This window comes from Peromyscus californicus, unplaced genomic scaffold (assembly GCF_007827085.1).
Source record: "Peromyscus californicus insignis strain IS unplaced genomic scaffold, ASM782708v3 Scaffold_2__1_contigs__length_46816999, whole genome shotgun sequence".
NCBI classification, from domain to species: Eukaryota; Metazoa; Chordata; class Mammalia; order Rodentia; family Cricetidae; genus Peromyscus; species Peromyscus californicus.
The window spans coordinates 33,661,601-33,683,558 of NW_026294540.1; the positions used below are offsets into that span (position 1 = coordinate 33,661,601).

The 21,958-nt window shown below is 52.0% G+C and overlaps 1 protein-coding gene across 3 annotated transcripts in view; it reads left to right on the plus strand.

The window, feature by feature from the left end:
* The window catches only part of Mad1l1 (mitotic arrest deficient 1 like 1), a 334,799-nt gene that overhangs the window by 246,213 nt on the left and 66,628 nt on the right, over positions 1-21,958 (plus strand). For all 3 annotated transcript variants that reach the window (XM_052754234.1, XM_052754235.1, XM_052754237.1), the window contains one exon: positions 9,341-9,548. In XM_052754234.1, the coding sequence (XP_052610194.1) occupies positions 9,341-9,548 (208 nt within the window). The remainder of the gene's footprint in view (positions 1-9,340; positions 9,549-21,958) is intronic.

Sequence of the window (21,958 nt, forward strand, 5' to 3'; positions counted from 1 at the left end):
TGACCACCTGGGGGCCCTGTGGTCCGTACTTGGTACTTGCGGCCTCTGCTTCTTCCTCGACCCAGCTCTGCCCCCTGCTCCCAAACCCAGCAGTCCACCCGAAGCCTCGCTCTTGCTCTGGAGCTGCGGAGCTCAGCTGGGAGAGGTATTGATTTAGTTTTGAGTCGAGTGACTTATAAATATGCATGAGGATCGGCGGTTATTTAACTGTGCTTTTTAATTCTCCTGGCGTTGCTGCCTCTTTCCAGCAGGGTCTCTTGGTATGCGAGTCAGGCACCCAGTGGCAGGCAGCCTTGGCTCTCAGCTTGCTGCCTGGACCTTCCCTAGGGCAGCTGGACCCAGAGGAGTGAGGCCAGGGGCAGCTGTCCTCCCATGGGGACATAGGAGATCTGGTTCCATTGTAGGGTCAGGGGCTAGGGTGCTTTCCTCTGGGCTCTATTTTTACAATTTCATCATGTTTTTATTTATTATTTATTTATTTTATGTGTCTGTTTATATGAATGTGCATATACCATAGCACATGTGTGTAAGACAACCTGTGGGCATCACTTCTCTGCTCCTACCATACGGGTCCCAGGGTAGGACTCAGGTTGTCAGCATTAGTGACAAGTACCTTTCGCCATTACCTACTGAGCCATCTCGCTGGCTAGAAAGTTCTCTCTCTGTGTGTCTCTCTGTCTCTGTCTCTGTCTCTGTCTCTCTCTCTCTCTCTCTCTCTCTCTCTCTCTCTCGTGTGTGTGTGTGTGTGTGTGCGCACGCGCGCGCGTGTGCCTGCCATGAACTTATATACCCCATATGGATACTTATAGGTGCCCATGTTGGATCCCCTGCAACTGGAGTTACAGGTAGTTGTTGTGAGCAATCTGATGTGGGTATTGGGAATCAAATGTGGGTCCTTTACAAGAGCAGTTGGAACTCACTCTGTAGACCAGGCTGGCCTCGAACTCACAGAGATCTGCCTGCCTCTGCCCCCCGCCCAATTGCCGGGACTAAAGGTGTGCACCACCACTACCCAGCTGAAGAAAGGTTCTTAAAGACCACTAGTACTAGTGGAAATAGTTCAGTGGGTAGGACCCAAGTTCAAATTCCCAGCACCCATATAAAATGACAAGCATAGCACATGCCTGTAACCTCAGCATTGGAGGGTGGAGACAAGTGGAGCCCAGTGACTTACTAACTGGCTAAAATGGTATGAGCTTTCATTCAACAAAAGATACTGTTTCAAGGAGATAAGACTAAGAGCAGTAAAGGAGCCCCACTGCCGTGTCCAGCCCTAGCTTCCATGTGGCATGGGCCTACACATCCAATTGTATGTAGCACGCTTGCACACACCTATGTATACCACATACAAAAAAGACCAAATTCACCATGTTCCCCACACACAGAGGGAAACTGAGGCCCTGGTGGCTAAGAGGTCCTGTGGAAGGCTAGCCATACATTAGGGGAAGAGCATACTATATGAACAGAATCCACCAGACCCTGGCCCACCCAGCCATGTGACTGTTGAAGGCTCTCTGGGTGGAGAGCAGTGGCTGGTCACTTGAGCTTACATGGACTTGAACAACAAACAGAAGGTCACAGAGTGGACAGGTGGTGGGAAGAGCCACTTACCCTTCAGGAAGTCCACACCATACCCTGGAGAACCTTCTGCACAGACCTCCCAGTGACCACTAGCCATGGACCTGGCCAGGGGCCACAGAGTGTCCCTGGTGTTGCCACCTTCTCGCCTCACTCTCTGTCAGCTCCTGGGTGTCCACGGTCATTAGCAGAAAAACGTCAGCTCACTCGCTCAGCAAGCAGGATGTTTTTGTGTAGTCAGTGATTGCATCGTGGTATCAAAGGAAGGTTCCAGAATTTTCCTTTTGAGATTCTTGTCAGTGTCTCCACAGTTTCCTCAGCTGCGAATCAAACAAGGCAACAAATTTTAGCAGCAGATTACAGCCATTCTCCCCTTTCTTCCTCAAAGCTGTCATCCTGCGGCAGACTCAGCCAAGTGGCTCACTCGCTCCCATCTGCCCGTCGTCTCACATGCCTCACCGGCCCCCTGGATGGTGCTTCTTCACATTGGTGCTGATGCCCCTGGGGAGGGAGCAGAGCCAAACCAGTTCCGAGACAGGATCTGGTGCTGCCTGGCACTTCTTCTCTTCCCGAGTGGTCTCTGTGTGTTGGCCGTAGGTAGAGGGCACATGGCTGCCTGGCCCCTCGAGTGCTCAGACATGCCCAGGCACAAAAGCAGGCATGTTTGGCGATACCCTCTGGGCAGGTGGATTGGCACATTTTAGATGACAGTGACCTGGTTCTCTGGCCTGTGACAGCCCCTCAGGGTTTACCCAGCCTCCTGTCTCTGTTATGTAGCTCTTAGCTGGCCCCTCCTTGCAGCTAGGTCCCTGGTGTGTCTGGTGACAGTAGCAGCACTGATCTCTCTCTCGGTAGTCTTGAGGCTATGCCAACCCTAACATGAGTGATGACTCACACAGCTTCCCTCCTGCACCTTGTGACCCTCCACCTATGCCGCTTCACTTCCCTTCTCAGACCAAGATCTGAAACCCCTTTCCCTCAGCCCTGCCACATGATGGGCACAGAAGCCTAGGTGGGTGCTGGGTGCCAAGTGAGAGCGCACATGACTGCAGACCCAGCTGATGCCCCTGCCCCTGCCTCATCCATTTATGTGATGTCTGCAGATGGCTGCTGCTTCACCTGCAACCCTTGTGTCTCCAGGTGGTCGTGTAGGGAAGAGGGTTCTTAAATTGGGGTTGCTTCTGCCTGCAGCAGTGGCCCCATGTCTACTCAGGAGCAGAGATGTTGCATTGTCACAGAAGGGAGGCGGGGCCGTTTCTCTGGACCACTTGGCCCTTTCTGCTTCAGTTGGTGATCTGATTTCTAAGCCTGTGAAATGCATTCTGGCCTGAGAAATGTTCCATTTGTTAAGCATTCATTCAGTAGACTCTGTGCCATACCAGACACATCAGTACCAGAGGTACTGGGAGGAACAAGGTAGGCCTGTCCTCACGGAGCTGACCTCTGCTAGGGGACAGCTAATAAAACAGGTGTTAAGATGACACAGTGTGTCAGAAGGTGCAGATGCTGTGGAGAGGGGACGACGGCAGGGGTGGTGATGGGCTGTCACTTGTCGCTTGTCAGTTCATAGTGGGTACTTGTTTTGAGTAGGCACTGAGGCATCACTGCAGGCTTCATGCTCCACAGTGTGAGATAGTGGCTTGTCCTGGCTCTCCATGGCAGGAGGGTCTCAGGCTGGACAGACACCTCTCTCTCTCTCTTTCTCTCTCTCTCTCTCTCTCTCTCTCTCTCTCTCTCTCTCTCTCTCTCTCTCTCTCTCTCACACACACACACACACACACACACACACACACACACACACAATGTAGCTCTGACTCTCATGGAACTTACTATGTAGATCAGGTTGGCTTCAAACTCCTAGAGATCCTCCTGCCTCTGCCTCGTGAGTGCTGCGATAAAGTATGCACCAGCACACCTGGCTCTTCCCGGAGGTCTGTGGTGTCTTCTGTGTTGTGTGCTCAGGCTGGGGCTGTGGGAGCTGTGCCAGGCCCCAGGCAGTCCTCCCCTCAGCTTGAGCTCCCCCAGCCCCAGCCTGTCAGCCTGTGTAGCATACAAACTAAGGTTTGAGTTACGGTTTTTAAAGTCTTTAAAAGGAAAAATCAAGACCATCTTAGGCCACATGAAAATCTCTGTTTGGGTGAGCGTGGTTTCCTTGGCACACGTGCTGCTCCTCCCTGCCAGTTCCCACGCCTGTAGTCTGTAGCTGCTTTCTCACTGAGCTGGACAGGCGGGCAGCTCTGGAGCTGCCTGGCTCCACAGGCAGTGTCAGGCTAGGCTCTGATTCCCTGCCCAGCTCCTAGTGCTTGGCCTGGGAAGGGAAGCCGAGGTACTTGTCCAGCCCCAGGGCTGTCACAGCGGGTGTGGGTGATGGATTTCGCATGCTTGGTTATCTCCCCGACTGGTGAAATTGCACGGAATAACAGACTGTTGAAATTGCACGAGTAACAGTCCTTTCAACCCTGAAAGCTGGGGAATCAGCTTTCCAGGAGCCTCTTCATCCCCAGGGCTTTACAAGGTTCTTAGGAAAGCTCTGAAGAGTCTGCCAGTCCTGCTCCCCCTCCCTCCCTCGCTCCCTCCCTCTCCCCAGTTCTGGCTGGTAGCCTCCTCCTTCCCCTCCCTCTGGTGAGTGTACTCAGGATGTGGCCTGGGAAACCAAGTGTGCAAGCCCCACTGCTCCTTGCGGGTGGCTCTGGGCACTTTCTGCTCCCCATCTCCCCCCTCCTCACCCCCACTGAACACAGACACCCCCATCCTAGGAGACTGAAGGCTGGCAATTTGTTTGTGTGAAGAATCTTGCTGTTCTTCTTCTGCCCTCCCTCCTTCCTTCCCACCCTGCCCCTGCTGCCCCCAGAAGCATATCTGGGTACCTGGGTGAGGTGCCCCAGGCATAGACCATACTGCCCTTTGGTGATATAGAGGGGCAGTGGCCTATGGCAACTTAGCTCATGGGATGCCCAGGCTTATGGAGCACAGGCTGCATTACTAAAGTGAGTCTCCTAGCGTCTACCCCGTGTGTCTAGTGGTCTGAATGGGTGGGCTGTTTTCCTTGCTTCCTCAGCAGGCATCATGGGAGGGGAAACTGAGGCCAGAGAAGCCGGGAAACCCTTCTCTATTTATCGGGGACTATGGGGGTCCAGCCCCTCGATAGTCCCCTCCCAGGGTCCGGGAAGAATCTACAACCAGCTGATAATTAATCTTTGATGAGAAGAAATGAATCTATGTACACGAAACTCCTTAGTCCATACACTTTATTCTTCTGAGTCAGTTACAGGCTTATATTCTGCTCTCGTATTTAGCTCATTTCTAGCCTGATTTCTTTCTACACTTGTCTGTGGTCCCCTCTAGGTTCTATCTTAATTCCTTCATCTAGTTCTGCCCCTTCTAGGTTCTCATCCATCTTGTTCCTTCCCATATCATCTTTTCTCCCATCTCCTTCTCTCTCCTCATCTCGTTCTTCCTCAACTTGTTCTTCCCCATCTAGTTCTTCCTCATCTGGCTCTTCCTCATGTTCCACCTCATTCCTCTGGTATTCTCTTCTAGCCCTACAACCTAGTTCTTCCCCATCTCAGTTTGTTCCTCTGAAGTTCTTACCCATCTAGTTCTTCCACTCTCTTTTCTCTTCTCCGTCCCTGTGCCCTGGAAGTCCTGGTATATATACACTTACAAGCAGTAGTCCCTTGGCAGTGCAAAACCAGGCTTCCAGGGTCAAACGGAGGGGTGATAAGAATCACATAGGGAGGCAATAACCGTTAATTATCATTTGCAACCCCAAAGGAAGTGACCAATGGGGAAATGAATTAACTAAAGGCTAAATTCAGGTAATATCTAGGAAGAGGGATCTTATGTGCTCAACTATAATCTTAAACGTGATTGGTAGAAAATGTTAAGCATCTATAAGTTGCTAGGTCAATGGGAGAAAATAAAACTGTCTTCTTTTTTCCTGTGGCTCCTATCTGTCCAAGCTATCTGCCGTTTTTCTGCAGGGTGGGGGAAAGTGTGCTCCGTCGCTAGGCAACCTGTGTACAGCTAGATGCCTCTCTGGTGATAGTTAAAGGGAGATCTGGAACTGGAGGTAAGGTTTGGGAAAGGAGGAAGTAAGGCTTAATTGGCACATCCGCCAGGCCTTCTCAAACAGGTAGTCTGGATGGTTAAGTCTGTTCTTAGAGAATACAGAGGTATCTCTGATAAAGTATTTTTCTCCATCTGGGGATGGACCTGGCCGGATGCTGCTAATGATGATAATTACAGGGAGACTTGAACTGGGGTTCTGGCTGAGCATAGCTGTCAGCGCAGAAGGTTATCTAAATATTCCTAAAAGTGGTTAGGTAAGGAGTTAGCGGTCTATAAAGTTAGTAAGGCTGTAAGAAAGGAGGGTCCGAGCTGAATTGTGTAAAGCTATTACTTAACGTCCACCTGACCTAGGTGGTGTCTCCTTGTGGAATTTACCTTAAATCAGGAGACTTGCATATGGACTGTTATTACTGCTAGTCCTTGAAAGTGGCCAAGGGAGATATCTGATTCCAGAGAAAGCCTTTCCTGAGGCTGTTCTCCAAATACCTGGAATGTGTATGTCCAGAGAGTGATCAGTCCACACTGTTAGCCCTTCTTGGGAAGAAATCAATTGGGAAAACTATGAAGGCACACATGACTTTCATAACAGAATACAGCTGATATATAACAAGCCAAATAACACCAAAAACTCCTTGGGATTTGGCGTCCTCTGGAGGAATTCCCTGATCCCTCCAGGTAGTGACTTTGCCATAACCAGCTGAGTTCTTATAATATATTCCTGCGGCCCACAGCATCTATTACTCTTCTAGCACAACATTAAGACGACCTCATAGATGTCACAAGACCAGCTGAAGCCATGCACAGGACCACACTGAGACAGCCTTAGATCCTACCATCTTCTAACCTCTGGATGGTGGTATATGTGGACGTGGAGATCAGTGTCCCTTACTGAGCAGCCACTGGCACCTGGGCCCTGAGGATTGGACCCCAGGCCCAGCAGTGTAGGGCTCATCACATACCAGTTCTCTGCCACCCAGCCCCAGAAAGGACTTCCACGCCTCCATCCCACGCTCTTTGGCAGCCCTGTTACATGTCTGAAAGCAGGGGCTTCTGGAGAGAGGTTGGTGAGGGAAGACAACTGACTCCTTGTGTGACTTCCTGAGTCCCCTCAGACCGCACAGAAGTCTGTCTTGGGCTCAGTGGAGGCAGCAGACAGCCTCTTGCCCTCCACAGTTCAGGAGGTGTGTGGGTTCCTTCAGTGACTTTGCTGCGTGGTACAGTCAGTCCCCACAGCACTGTCCGCTCAGTGCCCTTCTGCATGGGATGCCTGCTTCACGCTAGGCATGTGACCTGCAGTGGCTCTAGTGTAGGCTTTCCTGATGGCTCATGTACATACCATCCTGTGCCCATTGGCTCTTTGGGTTCTGCCTGTGAAGCGCCTGTTAATACATTTTGCCATTTCAGTGGCTGACATTTTCTTGATGACTTTTGAGTTGTGAATGATGTCTAGGTGTGAGCTGACCAGGTGGATGAACTTTCGAGAGCAGCTCCACCCTGATGTTCATCTCTTCCTCGGGGCCTGTGGGGGACCTTCCCCCACTTTTTCCGGGGCACTCTTGAGGAGAGGGGGATAAGAAATGATAGATAGAATGATAGGCCTAGCCGACAAGAAGAAAGACAGAAACACAGGATAGCTTCGGGAGGACCTGGGCCAATACCCACTGGCCCAGAACTTCATTCAAAAGGACTTTTTTATAACAATGCCAAGCCAGGTGGTGGTGGCGCACGCCTTTAATCCCAGCACTCGTAAGGCAGAGGCAGGTGGATCTCTCTGAGTTTGAGGCCAGCCTGGGCTACAGAGTGAGTTCTAGGAAAAGTGTAAAGCTACACAAAGAAACCCTGTCTCAAAAAAAAACAAAAAACAAACAAACAAACAAACAAACAAAACAATGCCAAGAGGCTAGGCAAAAGACCTCCCTCTTGCTAGGTACAGCCAAGTGCAGACCCTTCCAAACAGCTGCTAAACATGCCCGTGGTCAAATCATCCCCTTATGCAACCCTGCTGGGTAAAGCAAGCTCAGAGTCTCTGACCCTGAGTAATTTGGGCCTCTGCAGGGGCCCACGGTACTTTCAAGCATAATGTGCCCCACCCAGAGTCTTGTTTTTTTCCATTGCCTTTTAGAAGCATGGTCTCACTGTGTATCCCAGATGAACTCATGATTCTCAAACTCAGAATTCCCCTGCCGCAACTTCCTGAATGCTGCTGCTGCACCAGCTTCCGTTCATTTCTGCCATGTCAGTGCATCCTCGGTGTGCCGTCAGGACGGCCATCTTCCCTCACACTCACTTTCCGTCCCTATCTTTGGGGGCTGGAGAGATGGCTGAAGAGCACCCATGTGGTGGTTTCCAACTATCCCTCCAGTTCCAGAGGCTCCAACGCCCTCTTCTGACCCTATGAATACCAGGCGCTCCTGTAGTACACATACATACATACAGACAGGCAAAGCTCTCATAAATGAATATAAAACACTTAATCTTGCCTTTTGTATCTTGATTGCCTTCCCTAGAGTTGGCTTCTGTGTGTAGTGAGATGTCGAGATCATGGAGGCATCCTGCCCACCCTCTCTCCAGTGCCCCTCAGCCTCAGTCACTGCTTTTGGAACATGTTGGGACAGCTACTAGACTCAGCCACATTGCTCTCCTGGGGTTGTCCCTGGCTGGGGGAGCAATGACAGGTGGTGCCACTCATGGGCACTGTTAGCTGTGGGCACCAGAGTGAGGTCTCTGGGAACTCTCCTTCCTGCAGTCACAGTTTCTCTAAATCTAAAGCCATTCTAGAGAACAAAGGTGCTCTTCTCTTGTTTGTTCAGTTCTGGGCCTCCCTCTCACAGACTTCTTGCAAAGAGGGATAGATGACAGGCCTCACAGGGCTGCAGGATGGGCATTGTGAGCCTGGTCACTCAGCCTTTTGCATCAGGATTCAGGGGGCAGGAGGTGACTATGAATAGAACCAGGTTACACATGCTAGGCAAGTGTTGTACCACTGAGTCATACCCCAGCCCCTCACTGGGGGATTCTAGGCAGGTGCCCTACCACTGAACCACACCCCAGCACCTCACTGGGGGCTTCTAGGCAGGTGCCCTACCACTGAGCCACACTCCCAACCCATCACTGGGGGATTCTAGACAGGTGCTCTACCACTGAGCCATGCCCCCAACAACTCACTGCTGGGTTCTTCTAAGTGTTGTACTACTGAGTCTTTTTCCTTTGAGACAGGCTCTCACCAAGTAGCCCAAGCTACCCTTGTACTCACTCTGTGGCCCTAACTGGCCTAATACTTGGAATTCTCCTTCCTCAGCCTACTGTGTAGCTGGGGTTCCATGCCTGTGCCTCTCACTCCTTCTGGTTCTTGGCATTGAATTTGGTATGTGGATGGACTGAGCAGGGATTGGTGTGCTGGAGCACCTGTGATGGTCCTAGCAGAAGAAGACCGCTTTGCTTCTAATCTCTGCCAGTTCAGCCACTTGTCCGGCCGAGTGGCCTCTGTACTCTAAGAGCTCAGAACCCAGATTGGGAAGGGACTCACCTGCACACACTCTACAGGGTGCCGAGGTGGTTGTCACAGCAGCTGCCACATCACACCTTGTGTTTCACCAAAGGCTCCTGGGCTTCCAGGATCCCCCTTGCTCATGCCCTGTTATTGAACTCCTCGTCCACACCCAGTGACCCTGTGCTGTGTTCGCTCCCCTAGGGTGACTACAATCAGAGTCGAACCAAAGTGCTCCACATGAGCCTGAACCCGGCCAGCATGGCCAGGCAGCGCCAGCGTGAGGACCGTGACCGGTTGCAGGGGGAGTGTGAGCGGCTACGGGGACTCGTGCATGCTCTGGAGAGAGGGGGCCCCATCCCTGCTGATCTGGAGGCTGCCTCCAGCTTGCCCTCATCCAAGGAGGTGGCAGGTAGGTCCCCTCACCCAGCCCTCTGGTCTCCAGAAAGGTATACGCATAGGGCATCCAGGCTGAGTAGATGGACAGAGCCTACTGGCCCTTGCAGCCAGCTGAGAGGTATTGCTTCCCTGCAGGCTTCACAAACAGGGTTAGTCATCCAAGTTTGCAAGCAGCTAAGATCTTCTCAGACCCCCCAAAACAAATTAATACCATTTATCAGTTTATATGTGGCCCATTAATCATGAGTAAATCCAATCCTCCAAGAAAACAGGGCCATCGTTCACTGGCCTAAGCACACGTCACAGAGCCCTGGGCCCTTTGCAACCAGGCCCAAGATTCCAGGGAAGAGCAAGGCTAACACAGCCCATGCCTCTGACCATCCTCTCCAGTCTGTAAATCAGGATAACAACCATCAGAACATGTACCTGTCACCCCTGACGCATTGTAGTGGCCACTGACATCAGTCACTGAGCCGTGATAAGCATGGCAGCCGTGAGATCCTGCCCCAGCCGCTTTGTTCTGCAGCTGTGCAAACTTGTGTGTCCAAGTGGGGGTTTGCACTGTTCTGGGTGGGGAGGGAACTGGGACAAGGGTCTGCTGGAGCAGGTCCCGCAGCAGCCCTGCCTGTCCTGAGTCACGCCTGTCACCTTGCCCTTAGGGGCCTTTCGGGCCCCCTTGCTGTGCTGTGGGCCTCTGTTGTCTTGGGTTTGAGTCTTGCCTGTGGTTCCCGACTGCTTTCCATCCTGTGAAGCACCCCTGTTTCCTTCTGTGTGTCTGTCATCTGCTCCTGCCGAGGAGACACTTGGCATTTCCAGTAAGAGTCCTTGAGCCAGGGAGGGTGGAACCATCATCAGAGGCCTTCCTGCAGCATGGATCAGTGTGGAGTGGCAGAGGCGGAGCCTTCTGGTCTCTTCACTCCTGCATTCCTGTTCTGTCTCCCTTCTGCCTGCTGCATCTGCCCTGGGCCTTCACGGAGGGCTCCTGAAGACAGCACAGAACCTAGGGCCTGGGGTGGTTAAAGGCATGCATCGGGGGCCTGGTGCCCTGAGGACCCAAAGTCTGAGCAGGGATGGCTGGTACCCCCTCCCTTATGTCTCTGTCGGTCTGAGGGGCTCTGAGAAGCAACCAGTACCTTGGGCTCCACACAGAGAGCCTGGCGTAGAGTAGGTCCTCTATATGTCTTGTCACTGTTGCCTGGCGTAGGGACCCCTGCCTGCCTTAACTGCTCTGATTTGACAGGCCTCCATTGTGTCAATGTCCTTTGTGAGTCTTGTGGTCCCTGTGTCACTGTAGGGGTCAGCTGTGAGTGGCAGATGTTATGGGTCAGGACCCTGTCCCTCTCAGGAGCTTAGAAGACCATGTTGGCTTACGCTGTTGCTCTTCCCATGAGCAGTGTCACAGGTGTGTGTGTGTGTGTGTGTGTGTGTGTGTGTGTGTGTGTGTGTGTGTGTGTACTATGTATCCTCACTGCCCGCTCCATCACCTCCACCCTTCTCCCATGTTAGGTTTTCAGAGTGAAGGAACTTAATGTTGACCCTCTTAAGTCCCGGGTGTCTGCTTTTCTGCACACCAGAGCCTGCAGACATGTCAAAGTGTTAACAACCTGGTCTCCAGCCCAGTCCTCTTGGGTCTCAGACCACTCGTTCTCTTGTAGAGCAGAAACCAGCCCTAGTAGCCCTGAGCTTACGGGCTCTAGGCGTTACACTACTGGACTTTCCACGTCAGCATTGGCAGCCAGATGGAGGAGACTCTACAACAGAGGCACCTGCCTATCATTGGCTCCCAGTGGCCCAGAGTCCAGCTGGGCTGTTTAGGGAGACAGTTCAGGGATTTTCTGGCTCCTCCTGAAGAAGGCTGACCCAGGGACCAAAACCTAGCCTCCCGATGCTCCGTGTGTGGCCCCCTGCTGTCTGTGGCCCCTGCCAGTGAACTGGTTAATTGCAGTTTAATTAGGCATGCATTAAAATTAAAACAATCTCATCTTGTCAGAGTGACACATTGGAGGTGATCAAATTTATCACGGCTTGACTGGGCACAGCAGATCCCAGATGTGTCTCTGGGGAGGAGAGAAAGAGAGCTGGTTTATGTGGTGTTCTCCTTTACCCTCAGCCTTTCTGCCCTAGAAATGAGGGTACTCTCCAGGGCCTAGTTTGGGGCTTTGGGGTGGGACGTAGATTAACTCAGGTTCTTCCTCTGTAGCTCAAGCTGGCCTTGAACTCCCCATTCTCCTGTTTTAGCCAACTGAGTACTGGGATTAAAAGCATGCACCATGAAGTCTGACTGGGGTTGACGCTTAGCACTTGGAACTTGACACTTGGGCCAGAGACACCATGAGCTACACTCTGCTTGGACCATGTGACTTCAGGGCCGCTACTGTTCCAGCCTTGATTCGTGTATTCCCCACACCAGTGGCCCTGACTCTGGAACCTAGGTCAGCTAGGGTGGCAAAGGAGGGTCAGGGATGCCCCAGTGCTCTAAGAACTGAAGCCATCTTGGCAGCATTGCTTGATCCAGGCTACTCACGATCCCTGTTCTCTTGGGGAGGGCTGCACCTCCCAGGCCTCAATCTGTTCAGAAGTAGCTAGGGGTGCAAGGGTGAGTAGCTTAAATGAGAAAGGAGCTGTGGGGGCTTTGTCTCAGGTGTCCTGTTGTGGGGAGATGTCAGCTGTTTGCTCCGAGTCTCCGAACTAGTGTTGCGGGTCTATGGAATGATGCTGTCTGAGCAGGTACATCCCCGATGCAGCACCCCCCCCCCCAGCCCTCCCTTTCCCATGTAGAACAGCAAAGTATCATTGCTGTATATGGGCTATGTGGCAGGAATAGGGACATGGGAGGACCATATTTTTAAAAATTTCAAAACCAAAACTTGACACTGTTCTAAAAATAAATGTATTAGTTTTCAACAAGCCCCAACAGTCCTTGGCATGCTGTAGAAACCATGAAATTCAGAGCTTGATACTGTAAATAAAGTTTTATTTAAACATGGCCACCCTGTTGTTAGGAATGTCCATAGCAGCAAGAGTTAAGCTACCAGAGACTAGTAGAAGTGCCTTTCTAGAATTCCCCAGCGATGGGCTGGGATGTGGCTCCTTGGTAGAGCACCTGCCTAGAATCCCCCAGTGATGGACTGTGGCATGGCTCAGTGGTAGAATCTGTCTAGCCATGGTTGAGGGCCCTGGGTTGAGCCCCAGTACTTGGGGGCTGGAAGGACTTCTTAATTAAAAGTAATGAAATAGATGAGCCTTAAATTTAACCTTTCTAAACAACATCATCTCTTCTTAAAAATGACCCTTTAAGTTACGCTCCGACACAAACACCATAAGGGATGTAGTTATCAGGTGACAATTCTGACAAGAGGAAGCAGAGCTCTCTCCCTTCTCATTAGTCAAAGAAATGCACATTCACAGGAGACACTCAGCTATCTTGTTTTTTTTTGGGTTCATGTGCTATACATGTAACAGTGTGGGCTATCCAGGCCTCTATGGCACAGCCGTGTAGGACAGGCCCAGTCAAGACTCCCAGCAGTCGCCTCCTCACCAATGTGAGTCCTGCTCAGTGTCTACAGCCTGGTCTGTCCCTTCCTGTTTCTCCAGCGTGTCTCCAGCATGTCTCCAGCTTCCTGCACCTGGCCGAGCACCTCAGGATTTAATTGCCCACTGAGTAGTTTCTCACTGTGGTATTTGCTCCTTGTGCTCCCTTGAGGTTACCCTGGTGATGCTGCACGCCAATCCTTGTGGGGGGAGGTGGAGAATGCGAGCACAGTGCTGTCATCTACCTTGAACCTGGGGAAAGCATGGCACCAGCTGCCTGCTAACCCCCAAGGAGGAGGCTGAGGCCACCCAGGGTACCCTGCCAGGCCCTCCGTGTAACCCCACTCTTCAACCATGCAACTGGGTGCATGTTCTGTTAGACTTGTGCTATGGACCGATTGCATTTAGGGAGAGTGAACAGAAAGATTTGAGATGCTTGTGGCTGTATTTAATAATGCACACACACGTACTTGTTCAAGTGGAGTGAGCCCACTGTGGACACAGCGAACAAGATCAGCTTCCTGAAGATTTCAAGGAGACCTGGGGAAGGAACCCTAGATAGCCACTGAGGGCTCTAGAGCAGGGCTGTAGCTTGGCTACTGCCCAGGGCACACAGTGGCCACAAACCCAGTGTCAGGAGACCCAAGAAGCATGGCAAGACTCCAAAGTTGACCTTCTGGAAGGTGCTGTAGCTGCTGTGGAACCCCAGAAACCAACATTCTGCACAGAACCTGAAAAGGCATCATATCTCCTCCTATGCTGTCAACACGAAGAGCTTGCAAGAAGCCAGGAAAATAGACCACCAAGACTACAGCCATAGGAGCAGGCCCACAGTGAGCAGCATTTTTAGCATCATAAAGTCCACAGGGATGCGGTGGCCAGAGGCTGGGCACACCTGTCTTTCCGTAGTCACATCCCTGCCAAGGTACTTTATCACACCCACCAACATGAAACTGGGACAAATATCAACTGCTCAGAATGTCCTTAAGTAAAAAACAAAGCATTGCACGGTCTGTACTTGGTATTGAAAGTGATTACTGGCTTGGCTGTGGTTCACACCTGTAATTCCAGCACTCAGAGTCCCAAGTTTCAGACACCTGGAGCCACAGAATGAAATCTTTATCAAATAAAAGAGAAGAAGAGAAAGAGAAAAAGAAAAAAGTCATAATTACTGAAAGTAGACAAATGAAATAAAGAGACACACAGAAATTACTAAGCCAGAGTTTCTTTTGTATAAGTTAATACACATGTAATGAATGGTGAGCATAAGTCTGTGGGGACCATCTGACAGATGCCACCAGGACAACTCTCCGGTGATCTGGACAAAGACAGATTTAGACCTTGACTCTGAGCCACACAGCGAAGAGATTATGGAGGGTCTGCAGCTTCAAACAGAAGGAATCAGCCAGAACAGCCCAGAAGAAAATAGGACTATTTGTCAACTCACTAAGGGACCTTCGAAGCCTGAACCAGGCTTGTTGGTGCAGGCTGTCACCATAGCTATTTGGGAGGCTGGGGAGAAGTTGAAGGCCAGCCTGGGCAATGTCATAGATATTGTCTCCCCATGGTGTGTTCCTACAGCAAGATGGGAACTGAGGCAGAGACTCTTGGGAAGTTCACAGGCCAGCTAGCCTGGGTACTCATGGGGGGTGGGCAGAGACCCTCCTCAGACTGGAGGAAGGTGAGGACTGGCACGGAGATGGTCCTCTGACCTCCATGAGTGCATTATAACATGTGTGTATGCACACAAGCACATGTTCACACATATCATACATATGCATATCACACGCACATTTTACATGTCATACATACATATCACATGCATGGTTGTTTTTGTTGTTGTTGTTGTTGTTTAAGAATCATGAGATTTAATTGCTGACTTTAGGCTGGGAGAGGTTCTCCCACTCTGCCTCAGGCCTTCAAAGCTCAGGTGCCAGTGTGGAAGATAGACCCTGAGCTGGGCCACGGGAATGGTTTCAAAAGAGATTCTCCACAGCTGGGAGCTGACTGCAGGGCTAGGCCTGGACTGGAACTCCCATGGGAAACATGGCATAGAACCCTGAGCTTCTTGTCCCAGGTCAGGAAAGCTGAAAGCTGTCCATCTAGTGAGCACAGCCCTGGCTGCAGAGTAGAGTGAGTGAGGGACAGAGATACCTTAAGGCCGTGGTCCTCCTAAGAGTCCTCATTCCCAGCCTGTCTCTCAGCTGCTCCAGGGACTGTGCCTTGTGGTAGAAAGCTGCCCTGGGCAGTGCCAATGTTCCCAGCATAGCCTAGCTCTCTTTGAGGTCTCTAAAGTGTAGTCCAGGCCCATACCTGCCTTGAGACCCCCATGAGTATGGCGGGAACTCCCCTGTGCCTGCTTCTACTCTGGGCACCACCTGGCTCCATCCACTGGCTCTCCATCCAGAGCCAGGGTGACCCTTGCCTCTGGCCACAGTCCTCCATCCAAGCTTAACACCAGCCTGCTGGCCATGCCCCCAGGCCTGTTCCAATGATGTGCCCTCTCCTCTGGTCACCTCTCCCCCTTCTTGCTGATTCACTGTCACCCCTGCCCTTCTCTGGGCTCCAGGCACCTTGGAGGTAGAGCCTTGTGCAGCTTCGGTCTCGTTCTGGTTTCATGTTCTGTTTTGGAGATGCCAGGGAGCAAACCCCAGGCTCACACATGCTGGACAAGTGCTTCACTCTGAGCCACATCCCTAGACCTTGAGTCCTATCCTGAGTCCCCCTTGGCTGAGGGTCTCTGTGACCCAACATGGGTCTGCCGAGGCTGAGTAACTGCCGTGTTCCCCAGTCACGTTGAGCTGCTCGACTGAATGCCTTGTTTCCTCTCCTTCCTGGCATGTCTGTAAACTTTGCTGGGTAGCTGAAGCCAAGTGCCCAATTAGGGATTTCTCTCCAGTTTCATTCAGCCCGTAATTGAAGTGGGAACGCCTTTGCGACTGACACATCAAAGACGCGGGCGCCCAGGAACCCCAGCCGGGGTACACTCGGCAGCCCTGACCTCTCCACCTCAGACCTGCAGTGCCGGGCCGGGCCAGGCCCGGCCAGGTGGTGTTGGCACAGCGGGTGCTCACAGTCAAGTGAGGGCAGGGCCCTCCAGCCTGGGGTCCCCATGGGAAGTCATCTAGGCCTAGCTTGGCAGCTACCATCTGCACTTAATTTCTTGTTTGGAGAGAGGGTGGCGTGCTCACCTGCGTGCCAGGGCTGTCACAAGGCCAACTTCAGTAGTTAGTCTGCATTCCTTGTGGCCCATGCTCCATGTTCTGTGCCATGGAAACTCAGAGGTTGTGGTTTGGGGTCCATCTGACTTGGGGCTGCTGTGGGGTCCTGAGGTTGTGAGAAAGTCACCCAGCTCTCCCAGGAGCCTGTACCGGGGCTGTCTCTGCTTCACGTCTCCCCATGCTCAGCAGCAGCACCCTCCATCCGCAGCTGTCTCGGGGTATAATTAACTCAGTGATTTAGTGATCTTACAGCGGTGCTCTGCCTCCACGACAGCCTGGCTTTAGAATGTTCCCGTCACCCTGATGGGTCCCCAATGCCCTTGCAGTCGTCCGTGTTCCCACTCACAGCCCCAGGCAATCACTGATCTTTCCTCTCTTGATTTCTCTTTTCAGAACATTTGTCTAAATGGAACCTTACACTACACAAGCCTTTGTTCCGGCTTCTGTTGCTGAGTATAATACTTTGGTGATTCAGCCATGTCATAGCATAGATTCATGTCCATTTATATGACTGAGTAATATTCTACTGTGTGGATGGCCTATGTGTTAGGGATCAAGTCATTGATGGTGGACAGTGGGTTGTGTCCCCTTTGGGCTACTGTGGGTCATGCTGCTGTGGACATTGGTGATAGTCTTATGTGTAGAAGGGGATTTCTGGAATACCTGGTACATCTATCACCTTTGTGAGGAATGACCTAATCATTTTCCAGAGTGCTTGTACCAGTTGACATCCCCTTCTGAGGGTCCCCTGTGTGTGCCCACCATCCTCCCCGCCATCCGTCTTTCCTGGCTTCTTGACGACAGCATCCTCTGTGGTTGCATTTCCCTAATGACTAATGATTCGGAGCTCATTTCAGCAGCTCATCAGCCATTCATACATCTTCCTCGCCGAGACGCCTCTTACATTGGTGCCCAGTTTTTAATTGGATTGTTTGTCTTCTAATCATTTTCTTAATGCTTTCGTCTGATACGCAGCGTTTTTAATTTTGATGAAGTGTAATTTGTCAGTTCTTCCTTCCGTGGCAGGCACTTTGTCCTGGGGACTCTGATCACCCCAGCAGTATGGCTGCCTGTGATTTTCCCAGAAGGGCTCAGTTTTAGACCCTGGGCCTCACCCTGTTAGTGTTGGAATGATGGACTCGAGCTTCGTCTGTCCCCTTTGGTCCTCAGTCATCCCACCACAATAAGTCGCTTTCTGTTGCTGTGATAAACACCATGACCAAAGCAACTTGGGGAGGAAAGGGTTAATTGTTCCCCGTCCCAATCACAGCCCCAGGTAAGTCAGTCCAGGACTCAAGACAGGAGCTGTAGCAGAGGCTGTGAAGGAACGCTGCTTACTAGCCTTTCCCCTGTGGCTTGCTCAGCCCACTTTCTTAGAGAACCCAAGTCCACACGCCCAGGGGTGACACCACACAGCAGTGGCCTGGGCCTTCACACATCAGTCCTTCATGGAGAAGGTGCCTCACAGGCTTGCCTGCAGTCCATCTCCTGGGGGCATGCTCTCAACCGAGTTTCCCTCTTCTCAGACGACCCTAGCTTGTATCATGTGAACAAAAATCTAACCAGCACACTTGCCTTCTCCAGTCCTAGCACTCTGGAGGTGAAGGCAGGAGCAGCAGGGGTTTTTACTTTACCCTTGGCTGCCTAGTGAGGTGGAGGCCGGCCTGAGTTATAACAACAGCGACAACAACAATAATAATAAAACTGCATTCCTCTGGCCCTGAAGATCAACTCATGATGTGGGTTCTAGTCCAGGATCACTCTGTCTTGAAGAATGTATTTGGCCAGCTCTCCACAGTTCCACCCCGTCCTGGCGACCCATCCCTTGTCACACTTGAAGCAGAGGCCATGGGTCCTCTGGACCTCTTCTGGAGGATTGCCTGCCCCTTCCGTGTGCTTTTCTGAGTCAGGCGCCTCTCTCCTTCTGGCTTCTTTGAAAACAGGTGTATTGACATTTTATTCACCCCACATTCAGGTAGCAATAACAGACCAAAGCGATAATTCCATCCAAATCCAGCTTGGTGAACCAGTGAGAGTCTATTGGGGTTCCCTACAGGAATGTGGGTGCAGACTTACAGTGGGTGACAAGTTATAGACAGAAGTGTGAGTGACCCCAATAGCTGAATCACAGCCCCCCCCCCCCCCCCAGCGTGCTGATGAGTCTTGCAAGCTGTGACCCTGGAGCTTCCAGCACAGCTTGCAGGCAGCTCCACGGAAGAGTCTTCTTCCCCGGCAACTGTTTACTGCTTGCACAGCCTTGGGGAGGGAGTGAGCCATTGCGCTATCCCCTCTACGAGGGAACATAGATCTCTGAGCCCCTCCTGAGGAGCCCCACAGCCCATCTGATTTCAAGATGCCCAGGGTCATGTCTGTCACCTCCTCAGCCCACTGTAGCATGCGCTTTCTGGTCAAGCTTCAGTTTCCAAATCTCCCTGCTCTTCTCTTTGTTCCTGCTCACACTACAAATTCATCTAACAGTAGCGAGGAATATCCATGCCAGTCGGAACACTGTGCTGTCATGCGATGTCTCCCACCAGATACTACTCCACCCAGCACTTGATGCTCCACCTCCTGCAAAAGACACCCTCTGCTGTGGTATAAGGAGATGGCGTGGAGGAGACCATGACACACAGATCTGTCAGCCCTAGCAGGACACCCAGGGCATGGGGCTCCTGCTCTCCATATCCACTGTGACAGTGCTCTCCATGTCCACTGTGACAGTGCTCTCCATATCCACTGTGACGGTGCTCTCCGTGTCCACTGTGACGGTGCTCCCCGTGTCCACTGTGACGGTGCTCCCCGTGTCCACTGTGACGGTGCTCCCCACGTCCACTGTGACGGTGCTCCCCACGTCCACTGTGACGGTGCTCTCCACGTCCACTGTGACGGTGCTCTCCACGTCCACTGTGACGGTGCTCTCCACGTCCACTGTGACGGTGCTCACCACGTCCACTGTGACGGTGCTCTCCACGTCCACTGTGACGGTGCTCCATATCCACTGTGACGGTGCTCTCCGTGTCCACCGTGACGGTGCTCACCGTGTCCACCGTGACCGTGCTCTCCATATCCACCGTGACGGTGCTCTCCGTGTCCACTGTGACGGTGCTCTCCATATCCACCGTGACGGTGCTCCCCGTGTCCACTGTGACGGTGCTCTCCATATCCACTGTGACGGTGCTCTCCATATCCACTGTGACGGTGCTCCCCGTGGGTGCTCTCCATATCCACCGTGACGGTGCTCCCCGTGTCCACTGTGATGGTGCTCCCCGTGTCCACTGTGACGGTGCTCTCCATATCCACTGTGACGGTGCTCTCCATATCCACTGTGACGGTGCTCCCCGTGTCCACCGTGACAGTGCTCCCCGTGTCCACTGTGACAGTGCTCTGTGTGTTGTCTCTATAAAGGGACAGGTGGTTCTTGTTAAAATACTGAGAACTGGAAAGACTTGAGGGAGCCTTGGGCAGTGTTCCAAAGGGTGGGATCAAGGTCAGTGGAGGCTGGGGAGATAGCTGAGCTGGTAAACTCTCACATTGCCAGCCGCAAGAGGTCAGTCCTCACAACCCACATTTAAAAATCTGAGCATGTACCACGAGCTTAAGACCCCAGTACTGAGGAGATGGAGACATGTGGATCCCTGGGGCTCATTGACCAGCCAACCTCCCCTACTTGATGTCCCCAAGCCATGAGACACTCACTTTTTTTTAAACATTATGACTTATATTTTTATTTCTTTATTTTGTATGCATTTGACTGTGTGTGGGGGTGGCGCATGTGGAAGTCATAGGACAGATTTCACGAGTCAGTTGTCTCTTTCTATCTTGTGAGCCCCAGGAATCTATCTCAGATCAAAAGGAATAGCGCCCAAGGTCGTCCTTGACCTAGGCATACATATTCATGTTTATACACACATGCATGTGCAGGGCATGCACATATGCATTCATGTGTGTGCACACAACACATGTCTGTTCATACACAGGCATGCACACACACACACACACACACACACACACACACACACATGCACACACTCACAGAGTCAGCAGACCCCTACTCCTGCTCCATCTAATAGAATCCAGACAACCTGGACTCTGCCCCAGCTCTGGCTGTGTTTAGTCATCAACATGTTACAACATTCATGCCATCGTAGGCCAAGGCTACCAGCCCCCCTGGACTCGGGGCCATGGGGAGCGCAAGGACCACCTTTGCTGCCTCTCTTTGAAAGCTGATTTCCAGCCTACCCAGTTCCTGTCCCCTCTTCAGGCCAGTGTGTGACAGGAGGACCGGAATCCCCAGCTCCTCTCTTCAGACTTGGGGTCCTCTCTGGCCTAACCGTGGCCTTCCTCCGGCTTTGCCTGGGTCCTTACCACCCAGTGTGTGCAAGGTCTCAGGTCTCAGGTGCTGCCCGAACCTAGCGTCCTTCCAAAACCTCTGAGCTGCTCCAGCCGCTGAGTTGGTTCTGTAGCCTTTCCCTTAATCTGCTCTCTGAAGAATTGGTTCCGTATCAAGTCCGAGGCCATCACATGCATTAGCAGGTTTTTAATACACTGCTGCATCTCAGGGAGCGGGACAAAGGAGACTTAAAACTCTTGTCTCGCCAAGAGCAGACAGATTGACTCAAGAATGACTCGGTCAATAAAAGATGAGCTCTGAACACCACCCACCCCCAAAGGGAGCTCGCCTTCCAGGGAATTATGGTTTCTGTATACCCAGTGTCAGCGTGCAGAACGGATCGCCAGCTCTCAGCCTCGTGTAGCCGTGACTCTGATGTGACTAGTCCTCACTGCCTCTGGCTCCATCAGAGCTTCTGTCCAGAGGACGGCAGGGCACTGCCTCAGCCCCAGTCTTCTCTTGGCAGACAGCCTGCCTTGCATGGCTGTTGAAGGAAGTTTCTTGAAGTTCGTGTTGAAACAGCTGTGTTCTCTTGCTTTGTGATGTGATCTCTGCTTCAAGTGTGTTTGGCAGGCGGGGAAATGGAGGGGATGTGTATACACATGTGTTGGGGTCATGCCTATTGGTTTCTGGGTATCTGTGTGTGTGAAACCTTTGTTTGAAAGCTGTAGCTCTGCTAGAGGACATGAATAGGCCGTGTGTGTGTGTGTGTGTGTGTGTGTGTGTGTGTGTGTGTGTGTGTGTGTGTGTGTGTGTGCGCGCGCGCATATCCATGTACGTGTACATATGAATGTAGACACTAGAAGAGGATGTCCCATCTCCTCCTCTATTATGCTCCATCTTAATCCTTTGATGCAGAATCTCTCAAGGACCTGGAGCCAGGCTGGCAAGCAGCAAGCCCCAGCATTCCTCCTGTCTCCACCCCTCCTCACAGCTTTGGGGTTATCGGTGTGTAGCCACACCTGACATGAGTGCTGGGGATTTGAAACCAGGTCCTCTTGCTACTGTCTGTCTCCCCAACTCCATGATACATTTGTCAGAAGCAACTCCCTGCCCACTCTCCAGCCTCTTGAAACAAGGACAGGTGGGGCTATGCCAGGCAGCCCTGTCTGCGCCTCCCCAGCCTCGTCAGCTCAGCAGCAGCACAGGAGCCACATGCTCTGTTCCAGCACGCAGCGCCTTTGTTTCAGGCCCGCCCGAGGCCCTTGCAGTAGAAGGCAGCAGTGCAGGTAGTCGGCTCACAGCCCAAGGGTTCTGCCTGCCAGCATGTTGTCCTTCCAG